The sequence below is a fragment of the Sorex fumeus genome, unplaced genomic scaffold, assembly GCF_029834395.1.
Source record: "Sorex fumeus unplaced genomic scaffold, SorFum_2.1 ptg000094l, whole genome shotgun sequence".
In the NCBI taxonomy this organism is placed as follows: Eukaryota; Metazoa; Chordata; class Mammalia; order Eulipotyphla; family Soricidae; genus Sorex; species Sorex fumeus.
Genome location: NW_026606151.1, coordinates 239601 through 251132, shown reverse-complemented (window position 1 = coordinate 251132; position 11532 = coordinate 239601). Strand labels below are relative to the sequence as shown.

The 11532-nt window shown below is 56.9% G+C and overlaps 1 protein-coding gene across 4 annotated transcripts; it reads right to left on the bottom strand.

Annotated features, from left to right (window-relative positions):
• Positions 1-224: 224 nt before the first annotated feature.
• On the bottom strand, positions 225-11296 carry BRD2 (bromodomain containing 2). 4 transcript variants are annotated; one of them, XM_056132440.1, is made up of 13 exons: positions 10885-11296; positions 7417-8709; positions 5657-5960; positions 4891-5028; positions 4343-4481; positions 4032-4246; positions 3573-3947; positions 2983-3111; positions 2574-2825; positions 2205-2458; positions 1407-1711; positions 1063-1185; positions 225-982 (listed from the first exon to the last, which is right to left on the bottom strand). In XM_056132440.1, the coding sequence occupies exons 2-13, from the start codon at positions 7440-7442 to the stop codon at positions 846-848; spliced, it is 2397 nt and encodes a 798-aa protein (XP_055988415.1). In that variant the 5' UTR covers positions 7443-8709; positions 10885-11296; the 3' UTR covers positions 225-845. The 4 variants fall into 4 exon arrangements, with proteins under 4 accessions (XP_055988415.1, XP_055988414.1, XP_055988416.1 ...); XM_056132439.1 differs by lacking the exon at positions 10885-11296 and adding an exon at positions 9029-9430; XM_056132441.1 differs by lacking the exon at positions 10885-11296 and adding an exon at positions 9106-9430.
• Positions 11297-11532: the final 236 nt, after the last annotated feature.

The following is an 11532-nucleotide window of genomic DNA, read 5'->3' as shown; positions in this document are numbered from 1 at the left end:
TTCCCCCAATATAAAACCCAGAAGTTGTATAATGCTCTGCAGTCGGGGGTGTATGCAAAGCTCCTGGGTAGGACACATAACACTCCTACCCCCACTCCACCCCCCAGCACTGCTTAGGCATAGCCCTGGAGAATTCCAAAGACCTGGAGGGCCTTGCCCCCTCTCCCCCACCATTTATCAATTCTACGCTCCTTTTCCTTTTGAAATAGTACTTGACAAGTATCTTAACTCAAAACTTTGAATAATATTTTCTTTATTTACAAGTTAGAATCAACAAAGACAATGACAAATCCAGGGGACCAAACGGGGAGATGACTGAAACCCCCAGGGGCCCCAAATGGAGAAGGAAAAGGGAAAACAGAGTAGAAAAAAAAGTCAACGTAAAAAAAGAGCTCCCCCTTCTTCCCACCCCATGGAGGCTAAGGGGACCAATGGCCCTACACCCCTCAGCCATACCTAGCTTAAAATAAATTAGAACAAACAACCTCAAAATAGGGCCTTTACAAGTGAACAGGGCAGCTATGGCCTCAGGTTAACCCCTATTAGGGGCCTTTGCCCACTCCAACCCTGTACCCCTTGCCCAGCCCCAGTCATTTTGAATGGGGGCTCTAAGTCCAAGAGGTCACTCTTTCAATGGGGCTGGAATTATCTTATGGTGTCCACCTATGTTCCTCCTTCAGTACACGTCCCTGCATCCCTCCCCCTTGCAGAGCCAGCTCTCGTAATAGTGGGGGGAGAGGGTGAGATGAGGAAGTATCACATCACAGCCAATGAGGAAAGGGGTGGGACAGGGTGGTCTAGGGGTCCGGTCCTGCGGAGCCTCCTGCCCGATCTGACCTGACCCCTTAGCCTGAGTCTGAATCACTGGTGTCTGAAGAAGAGGAGGATGAAGAGGAGGAGCTGGAATCTGAACTGGAGCTAGAAGCGCTGAGGCGTGACACTGCTACTTGCTGTGCCGAGGATGATTCTGTTTTCTCACTCGCTGCAGAACAAAGTTAAGGTTAAAAATGTGCGATTACCCACAGGATGCAGCCAATTTTCATTATCATCCAAGTTACTCACCTTTCTTGGGGGGCTTTTTGGTAGAATTGAGCTGCCCACTAACATCTTGTAACCGCTTTTCTAGTTCCCTCTTCTTCTCCAAAGCCAGCTCCTCCTTTGTCTTTCCCACAGGTTTCTTAATGGCTGAGGGAGAACCCAGAACATCAGATCACTAAGGTAACCATAAGCATTCTAGTTTTATTGTACCCTGCCCTAGCCCTAAGTTTCCTGGTCTTAAACTTCAGTTCTAAAGTCCCCGCCATCCGGGGAGCTGCTCTGAATGCTTCTAGCAAGCATGCAAACAAGCATTTCTTCAACTGTCCCCACTGGAAGCCTAAGAATCGCTGCACCTATTTTATACTCACTGTAGGGTTTCCGAGGCTTCTTTCGGAGGCAGGAAAGAACGTAGCGCTCAAGCTCTCTAAGTGTGGACGGCTTGAGCGTTTCAAAATCAATTTCAATCTCTTCTGGGTTGGAGTCTCGTAAAGAGGGCTCCCTGGCTTGGATTATATGCACAACTCGACCCAGCTTCTCCCCTGGCAACTTGTTGATGTCCAGGCTCAACTGCCGCTTCTCATCGTAACTCATGGGCCTACTTTCTTCCTCCTCCTCTGAATCAAAGCCTGCAGGCAGGGCAGGTGGAGCGGTCTTTGTGTTCTTTTTGGGAAGCCTATGAGCAAAAAGAACTGTTAACTGTGAAAAACATTTTTCTCCCACCACGCCCCCACTGTTCAATCCAATTATCTACATTTCCTCGAGTGGATCTTATTTTTCTATTAGGTGAACAGTTAAATCAGAGGTGGAAATCTGGGACACTATATTAAGCTGAGCTTAAGTATCAATCATTTTACAATGAGACTTGAGAACTAAAAGCGAATGTGCTGTCAGGGTTGATTCTGTTGTTCCCTAAAGCACTATGGGCCCACCTCACTCTGGCAAACAAGATTAATTCACCACTTTACAAGGCAAAGTAATGCCCAGAACTGACCTGCTGTCAAGTTCTGTTGTATAGTCACATTCGCTTATCATGGTTACTACTGTACACGATATGGTCTATAATTCAGGATTTCTAGGTACCAATTACTTTGACCTAGCCATTTTCTGGTAACTTTTGCTACTGATTTAGAGCACACCTTGTCAGTGAATGAAAAGTTAGAACTCACTTAGTGCCACTTCCTCCTGAAGGGCCAAAGCCAGGGGGCCCTAGTGTAGCAGCACTGCCTCCTGCTTTCTTGGACTTCTTGGGCTGAGATGGACGAGGTGCCCGAGGCCCCTTGTCATCTTCATCAATGCCGGCTCGGCCTCGATGCTTCTCTGCCTTTCGTTTCTTCTTCTTTTCTTTTTTCTCTCTCTTCCGCTTTGGTTTGGATATTGGGCCTTGGGACAGGGCAGCCAGCTGTTCATGTACTGCCCTAAGCTAGAGGAGATAAAGAATCAAACATGAAATGAGACACAAATAGTACTAACTCCTAGTCACAAGAAAAAGGAGAGGCCACAAGCATCTTACCCAGTAAACTAAAGTGACCAAGTACCTGTTCTTGTAATTCAGCCAAGCGATGAGCCCTTTCTTCCTCAGAATCAGAGCTCTCACTTTCCTCCTCTTCCTCGTCGTCCTCCTCATCTTCCTCCTCCTCTTCCTCAGAAGAGCTTTCACTGCTACTTTCCTCACTAGATGATTCTGAAGATGATTTGGCCAAGCCAGGAGGCAAGGCAGTCGAGACTGGTAAAGGCCCAGGGTCTTGTGGCTCGTCTGGCATCTTGGCATAACGGAACTCAAATACATCCTTTTAGAGACAAAGAGACTGAGATTTAAAACCACACTAGAGGAAAAATAATGCCCCCGTTATACCCAGCTACCTGGTAGTGCAGCTCTAACTTATTAACTACATACAGATTCTCTACCCCAGCCCAATCATTCCCTGAAGTCTGTCTGACACTCACCTGTAGCTTTCGTGCCATGGCCACAACATCGTGGTCTGGAGGATTGTACTTATAGCAGTTGGAGAACATAAGCCGCACATCAGCAGCAAACTCCTGTGCATCCCGGTAATCTCGATTCTCCATCTTCCGCTGCAGAAGGAGGCAGCATCAGAAGCTGCACAGGCAGGGAGACTCACCTTTCCCTGCCAACCCCAGACACCGCAAGAGTAGCTCTCTCTTGAGAGCACAGTGGGGATGACCTTAAGGATATATGCCCTGGGGTTCAAGTTTGAAGTCAAAGTAATTTAGGTGGGTTGAAGAAATACCTATGTCTAGAAAAAAAAACCATTCTGAGTGATAGAAGGTGGATGGCCTTTATCCTTCCACCCCTGTACTCCCCTAACCCAACACTCCCAAATAGGAAAAGTTAATTGTAGATTAATACTGTTGCTCTAAGACAAAACCCACCAGTTTCAAACTCCAGGAAACATTTGTAAAAGTAGGATACCAAGAGATTGTTGTGTGCCCAATAAGGGGAAGTGACTTTTTTTAATTGATCCCTAGGCTCCAATCACTGCCTGAGCATCCCATCTGCCCCATGCAGTGGGTACCTTGACAGTGCTGAGGTCCATGGGGTGCTTAATGATGTCATGGTAGTCATGCAGGCCTAGCGCAGAAGCGTCCACTGGTTTATAGAAAGGCCAGGCATAGGCAGCATGCTTTTTGGAGAGTAACTCCTTCAAAATGCCATTGCAATGTTTTAACTGTTCTGAGAGCTTCCCCTTTTTGGAGCTCTGGTGCTGCTGCTGAGAGTCAGGCAAGTCTTTCCGTGGGGGCTTGATGGGGCGACCACTTTCTCTTCGCATAGGGGGAAGGCGTGCTGCCTTAGGCTCAAGACCCGTAGGAGGGCTGGCCGGGGAACCAGGAGCCAGGATAGCCGTTGGGGTAGGAGTTGTAGTATCTGCTTTCCGTTTCACTCCTTTTTTCTGCAGAAAAAAAAATAACATTATACCCAGATCTATCTCAATAAGATTTTCCCTTCCCATGCCAAAAGAAACAAATATTTATACCTTGGCAAGGGGCTGGGCTGGGGGAGCTGCAGACACAGCAAGGAGCGGGGGTCCAGCAGAGTGCAAGGACTTGAGAAGAGGTGAAGAGATGACCGAGGGGTGGGGAATGTTGAGGACAGTGGTAGGTATCTCAGGTGGTGGGGTATACAGGGCTGTGTGAGACACTGACGAGACAGCAGGCACCTGATGGGCACTGGTAACATTGCCCTGAAGTGCTAGAAAGAAAAATTAAAAAGTTACATATAGACAGCTATAGGGACTCACTGTAATAGTCTCTTTTGGTCTCTATTAGCAAAACTCCCTCTTCCTACCTGCCAATTTGGCCCCTTTCTTGTGGCTGTTCTTAGGGATGGTCACCACAAGCTCTTGTTCCTCTTGTGGCATTGAGGCCACTTTCTGTAAGAATATTTTTTCCAACGTTTGTGCCATCAGGACAATATCATCAGTGGGCTACACAGAAGAAACAAATTAAGTTCAAATGTCAGGGAAAAACAAAACAACACTCTTCCCCCAAATTCTTAAGCTCAGGAAGCATCACCACGTACTGTCTACGAGGACACTAGTCTCTTTCCTTCTGACTCTGTCCCATCAAAACAAAGTTCAGGAGAAGATGACAAAACCAGATCACATACTTCGTCTGGTCCCTAGGGATTTCTGAGAACAAGGCCTGCAAAGTGTTATACTTAAAACCTCACTGGAGGGCCCTATCTCTCTGTTCAGCACCCTCTGAAGCAGACTTACTAGATCCTGACTATTTTTTGTGAGAAAACAAGAAACCCCCAAAAACGAAAACCACAAAAACCAGCCCAGAAAAATAGGAGGCATTGTCTTACCCGTCTACTAATACAGAGAAACTCACCTTGTTGTATATGTAACAGTTGGTGAACATGGTATTAAAATCCTGCATACACTCCGAGGCAGCCCAGTAATAGTTGTTTTCAAGTCTCCTTTTAATTGTACCCATATCCATGGGCTGCTTTATAATTTTATGATAATCCTATAGAAAAAAATTCTAGGTCAGAGCCCCTGGAGCAAAACAAACAAAAACCCCCACCAGAAGTATTCTTCATAAACTAGCAATCCCAACATACACACACCACACACTCCCTGTATCTAAATAGTTCCCTCAACTGCGGCCCCAGTCAGAACTACTGGACGACAAAAGAAAAAAATTCCCCCAGAACATAAGGATTCTTAGCATCCATTGGGAAGCCTTTACACTACCTTTCTCTAACCACCCACCTCCCACCCACTCTGAAGTTTTCCCATCCTGTGACATTACCTCTGGGGCAGGCTATCCATGGGCTGCATGAGGGAGAGGAAGAAGCTAAGAATTTTGGCCACCGTGGTCCTCTCCCAACCCGGGGTGGGAATCTGTAAAATGGAGCCAGGGCACAAAAGTTAAGGACACATGGAGGGCACAGGAAGAGATGCCAAGATAGCAAGCCGGTGGATCAATCACAAAGGATCAAGAATCCGTAAGTCTGGTGGCTATCTGTCCCACAGGAGAGATGGAAACTCCCTAGGGGCCGCAGTACCTCCTATACTAGATACTAGGCACCCCACGTCCACTCACACACATTCTTATTTATTCCCCAAACCCCCCAACTCCAATCTCTACTCACCGGCAGGCCCAGTTTGACGGCATCCACAGGCTGCCGGAAAGGCCATGCAAACTGATGTTTCCACAAAGCCTTCATCACCACCTTGTGCAGATATTGCAGCTGGTTGGTAACCCGTCCTGGCTTTTTGGGATTGGACACCTCCGGGGGTGGTGGGTTGGCAGGAGTCAGTTGTAAAGCAGGCACCGAAGCCATTGTGGGACTCTCAAATCCCTCATACAAAAGCGAGGGCTTTCGAATCCTTTTCCCTGGAGCTGCTGCCTCTGGACCCAGCCCCAATAACCCTGCATTCCCCTCCCCAGGGAGTCTGTGAAAACAGGAAACAAAATTAGATATGGTAATTTTGTGGAAATAAGAGCACAATTTATACTACACATTCAATAAATCTAGGCTTGCAACCTAGTGAAAAGTGCTCACTTCAAAATGTGAACCCGGACAACCAGTACTATGCGGTGCATTTTGTTCTTGACCCTTAACCCTCTAATTTCTGCATTTATTTTTCCTGTATCTACCCTATTCTCTATTCGTACTCCTCTAAAGTTTGAAAGATCATGCGCTTTTTTCTGAATGTATAAAGAAAAGCCTGAGACAATATGACAGATCTTCCCATCTAAGAACTAGACTAATGGGGGAGGGATCTGAAATGGGTGGAACCAAAGAAACTCGAAGCCCCAAGCTTCTGCACCTCACTAGGGGCTTGGTGGTTGCCATGGTAATTTTTCCATGGGAAGCCAAAAGGAAAGGAGAATAAAAATTTTCGTGAAATGTTGATGAATCCATTAGAGATCATCAGCATCCTTCCACAAGCTTTATATACGGAATTTCAAGGCAGAAAATCCAGCGGATATTTAAGGGAAAGCCATGACAGTAAGAGAGCGTGTCATCCTAACCCAGCTGGCCTGCTCGCTGAAATTATTCGGAGCGGCTAGTCTCCTCCCTCCAACCCCCCCACCAGGGAAAAAAAAAATCCGGAGTCAGTCAAGGTCAGCTAGCTCTCTCCGAAGTGCAGACCACCCCCAACGGCGCGTGTCAGCCAACACTTCTCCGGGCAGCATCAACCCTGGAACTCGAGTCTGGGTTCGCCCGGGTGCGCCACAGGACCAGGCTTTTCCCAGGGCCCGAGACGAGAAAGGCTCCGCCGAGATCTCATTGTTTACATCCGCAGAGCTGGACTAGAGGCTCTGAAGCTCCACCCTCCCCTCTGAATCAAACTCTCAACATTATCGAAAACATCCCCGCCGCCGAACACGCTCGCAGCCCACACAAACCCGATCCGCTCGGTGACAGACACGCAAGGGTTCGGTGACCTAGCCCGACGCCGGGAGCGTACAGCCTCGCAGGGAGCCGCTCCGCCCCACTCTGGAAAGCCCCGGAGCCAGTCCCTGAAGCTCCATCACCATGGCAACCCTCAGAGGCACTAGATGCGGCCCCCCGAAAAGGCCTGCCGAGACGGCGCCGCGCACCGTACCCACTCCCCGCAGAACCCGCGGCCCCAACGACGTCAGCCGCCTCGCCCCGGGCGCCGGGCCGTACCGAGCAGCCAGGCGCGACCCGCACCCCCCTCCATCCGCAGCCCCGCCGCACCCACCGTTCCAAAACCGGCCGCTCAACCCCCTCCGCGAGCCCGGGCGCCAACAGCCGCGCCGCGGACGGCAGCGCGCCGCGCCGGGCTCGGTTCCGGGCCCCCGCCGAACCCAACGTTCCGCAGCCCCGCGCCGCCGCCCCCAACGCCCCCTTCCCACCCGCGAGCCGCAGGGACGTACTTGTGAGGAGTCACGTTTTGCAGCATCTTGACCGCGGGGAACCGGCGCTGCCCTCAGCCGCGGAAAGTCCGGGTGGCCTCGGTCCCCCCTACTGCCCGGCCCAGCATACCCCGGGAGGGGGAGGGGCCCGCGGCCCGCCAGGCGACACCCCTCCGGCCGAGCCCGCACCAGCGCAGTCCTCTCGGCGGCGGCTCGGAGCTCCCGGTGGCTTGGCGCGCTCTGCAGGCGGCAGACAGCGAGAAAATGGCGGCGGCCTCTGCCGAGCCGGGCGAGCGAGGGGGGACGGGCTCTTCCAACCCCAGGACGGCCCCGGTCCCGGACACCGACGCCAATACGGCCCGCCGCGGCTCGGCGAGAATCCCCTCTTCCTGCTGGGACCGTCCGGGGCGGACGCGGTCCCGTTTCGGTCTTGGATGGAGGCGGATGAACGCGAAAAGTGGTTTAGGGAGCCGCCGCCTCCATCTTTGAAATCCTCTTGAGGGCGGAGTAGAGGGGGTGGACAGACTCCGAGGATTGGGCGGGGCCCGAAAAAGGGGAGCTTCGGGGGCTTCTACGGGGCCAGTACTGTCCGCCGGGACCGGTCACGGACCGAGACGAAGGCCATTTCCAAGCGGATGGACGTGGATTGTAATGGCGGCCTCCGGCGACTCGAAGGCTCTGTATCGGTAGGCAGAATCCTCCAGCTCGTTCTAGAGGCTGCTCCAATCCAGCGCGAAATGGCGCCGCCGAGCCCCGCGCCAGCCCTTTATATATAGGCAGGGGGGCGGAGCTTCGCCGCTCATGCGCGCCACCGTGCTCGAGATTTCCCCCACCTCCTTTGCGCGCGCACGCTCGCTCACGCGCGTGAAGAGGCCGAGTTGCCGGGGGAGGACCGCCTCTCCGCGGGAGCGTTTTCTATTGGTGCGCTGGGGCGATGACGTCACAAACTCCATTTCCAAGGCGTCGGTCACCAGGCAGAAGAGTGCCGCAGAGACCCGGAGCGAAGCGGCGGCCCGCCACATCTCAGAGCCAATTGGCTGCTCAGTGGTTCCGCGACTCCCGGGACAGAGGGAGGTTGCCAGGGATGCAGCACCCTCTCCCCGCCTCCCCCTCCAATAGTCTTCCCAGGCATCCCAGCCCGGTGCGGCTGGTAAGCGCCGGGCTCGGGCAGGTCGGGCCATTCGTAGCTCTTCCATTGGCCAGACCGGCGGGCCTCGGGGCCGCGTAGGCGTAGCCAGCCGAGGCCGCCAGGGTGTGGCCGCCGGGGCCGGGCGGGTGGTGCAGCTCAGCAGGGAAGCCGTTGCCGCGAAGAATCTGAAATGAGGAAGGAGACGCCATCTTAGAGGCCGCGGCCTGCTAACTCTTCCGAACAGCCAAGGAAGGGGGGGCTCCCGAAAGTAGCCAAGACGGGCCCGAACGTTCTTTTACGCCACAGTCAAAATTAAGGCTTGCCGGAGGCTTAACGTCCCCCTCCCCGGCATTTTCCCCAGGCCGGACAACCCAAAGACAAAGGCTAAAGGGAACCGAAGCGGCTGAATTCCCCAAGGCGCCTTCGAACGAGGCAGCCACCCAACCTGGCCAACGCTCCCAACACTGGCACCCCCGCGCCCCCCAACCCGCGTCGTCCAAGTACCTGCCGGTTCCTCGGCGGCCCTGCGGCGGGGGGCACAGTCGCAAATGGCAACCGCCGAACGACGCCCCGCAACCCACCTCCTCCCCCAACGCCACTCCGGGTGTCTGGCTCCGAGCGGCAAAAACAGGTCCCGCGAGGGGAGGCCGGGCCAACACCCGCCCGCCGCCGGCGAGTTCGGGCCGCTCCCCACGCTCCCCGCCCGCCCCCACCCCGAGGGCAGGCCCGCACCCCCTCCGCCGGGGGAGGCCCATCCCCCACCAGGGTCCGGAGTCCTCCCCACGGAGCGGCTGGTCCATCGGTCAGCGCCAGGGAGGAGGGCGCGCGGCGGAGGCGGAGGCGGCGGCTGCGGCGCGCCGAGCCCTCCCCCTCCGCCGCCCCCTCCCCCGGCCGCCTCCGAGGAGGGGCGGCCGCCCCGGCGGGAGGCGCGCGGCGCCCCCTCCCCCGCCCGGCCGGACCCCCTCAAGGTCAGGGCCGCGAAGGCCGTCCCCGAGACTCCCCCCCTCCCGGGCCGGGCTGGAGAATGACACCCCCCCACCCGGGGGGCCTGGGCGGGGGATCCCCCTCCTCCCTTTGGGGGCGCCCACGAGAAAGCCGCGTAGGCCCTAGCGAAGGACACGAGCAGGCGTCGACCCGCGAGGGTGGGGCTGGCGGGGCGGGAGCCCGGGCCGCGGCCACGGCGCCTACGTGGAGTGGCCGTCAGTGGCCGTCAGTCGCCCGAGCTCGCCACTGCCGGGAAGGGGCCCGCCCTGCGAGGGAGAGGGCGCCCCGAGAAAGCGGTCCCGCGCCCCGGCGGAAAGCCAGGCCGCGGCCCCGAAGGTAGGTCGCGGGCGGGAGGGCGATGACACAGCAACTTAGCGCGGGCCGCCCCTCCCCCGCCGCGCGCGCCCGCCCGCCCGCCCGCGTCCCCGCGGGGCGCCGCCGGGAGGCCGCGGAGGGGGAGCAGCACGGGCCCCGAGAAAGCGAAAGGGCAGTCGGCCATTACTCTGGCGCACGTCCCCGCATTCCGGAAAATCACGGCTCCCGGCTCCCTCCCCGCCCGCCCTGCCCCCACTCCCCCCCGTGAGTCACTGGGGCGGCCTCGGCAGGCAACTTGGCAAAGGAACGTTCCCCCTTTCCGCTCCTCCCCCGCAGCCCCGAGGCGCGGCCGGGGGAGGGGACGCCACCCCAGAAACCCGAGCCCCCCAGCGGGGCGCCGCCGAGCACCCACCGGGGCCGAACTTCAAGCTTCCCGCCCAGCGCCCTCCCAATTCGGGGTGCCCCGGCCAGTCCCCCCCCCCTCCCCCGGCCACGAGGCCTCGAAGCCCGCGGCCTCGTGAGCGCGCACGGCCGCCTGCGCGCTCTCCGCACAGCACAAAGGCCACATCGAATGCACCCCTCCACCGGCTCCGGGGAAAGGGGGTGGGCGCCACGGACACTAACCTGGCCCCCCACCCCCCGCCACACACAGACACCCGGTGCTGCCAACTGAACAATCTGTCACCATCAGGAGCTGGTGGCCACCCCGCTCCCGGTGCACCATCCCCCCCCCATCGCCACCCAAAGGGAACCTCACCTGGCTCCGGGATCCTGTACCCCTAGGGGACGAATGGAATGTGGGGGGGCACACCGCCCCCACGCCCCTTTGCCCTCCAATTGGCATGAAGGCACGAGGTTGGCCATTCCCCTCCCCCATCAAAGGGGCCCTCTCCTGCTCGCCCCCCCCACTCTCTCATTGGTTGTACACCGTTTGAAGGACAAATCCTCCCACCCTCAGGATTCTTTTCTGAACCCCAAGAATCTCCCTCTTGGGCTCCCCACCATTGGTTAAGCATTTAAATGACAAAAATTCCCACCCCCCCCCAGGGGCCCCTTCTCACCTGGATTCTGGAATCTTCCAGGGGGGCTCCAATATTTCCCTCGGTTTGGTGCGGGGGGAGGATATAATCCGGGGTGTCACCCCCCCAGGAAACTGCTGCGTTGGGGGAGGGGGCGTAGCCCCCAGCCCCTCCCTTCCAGACCCAGCATGGGGGTGGGGGGAGCCTCGGGCTCATCGCCACGTCAGCAACGCCAGGATTGGCTGGCCTGGGTCACGTGCCACCTCCGCCCTCCGATTCCCCCCCCCCCAAGGGGGCTAGTTTTCCGAAGGTTCCAGGGGGTCCCGCAAGGGGCCAAGAGCGCCCCATGGCCCAGGCCTATCTCCCGAGACCCCAAGCGCCCTGATTCCGCCGCTTCTCTATAGCCCCAGCTCCCCATCCCGCTGTCGTCGACCCCGTCCCCCCCACTCGCCTCTCCGTACGGGTTCAGCATGGCTGCCGGAGCCCAGGAACGTGCAGTGCGCAGACGCAGGGGTGCCTGGGGGAGGGGGAGGGGAGCCGCGCCCGAGGCCGCGGGAGAGGCGCAGCGCGCAGGCGTCCGGGCGGAAACCGCAGCTCCCGCAGTGGGGCTCGGCGCGCGAGCGGTGGGTGGGGCGGAAGCTGGCGCTGGGCGCGGACCTCGGGCGCGGAGGTCCCTCCCCCACCGGCCGC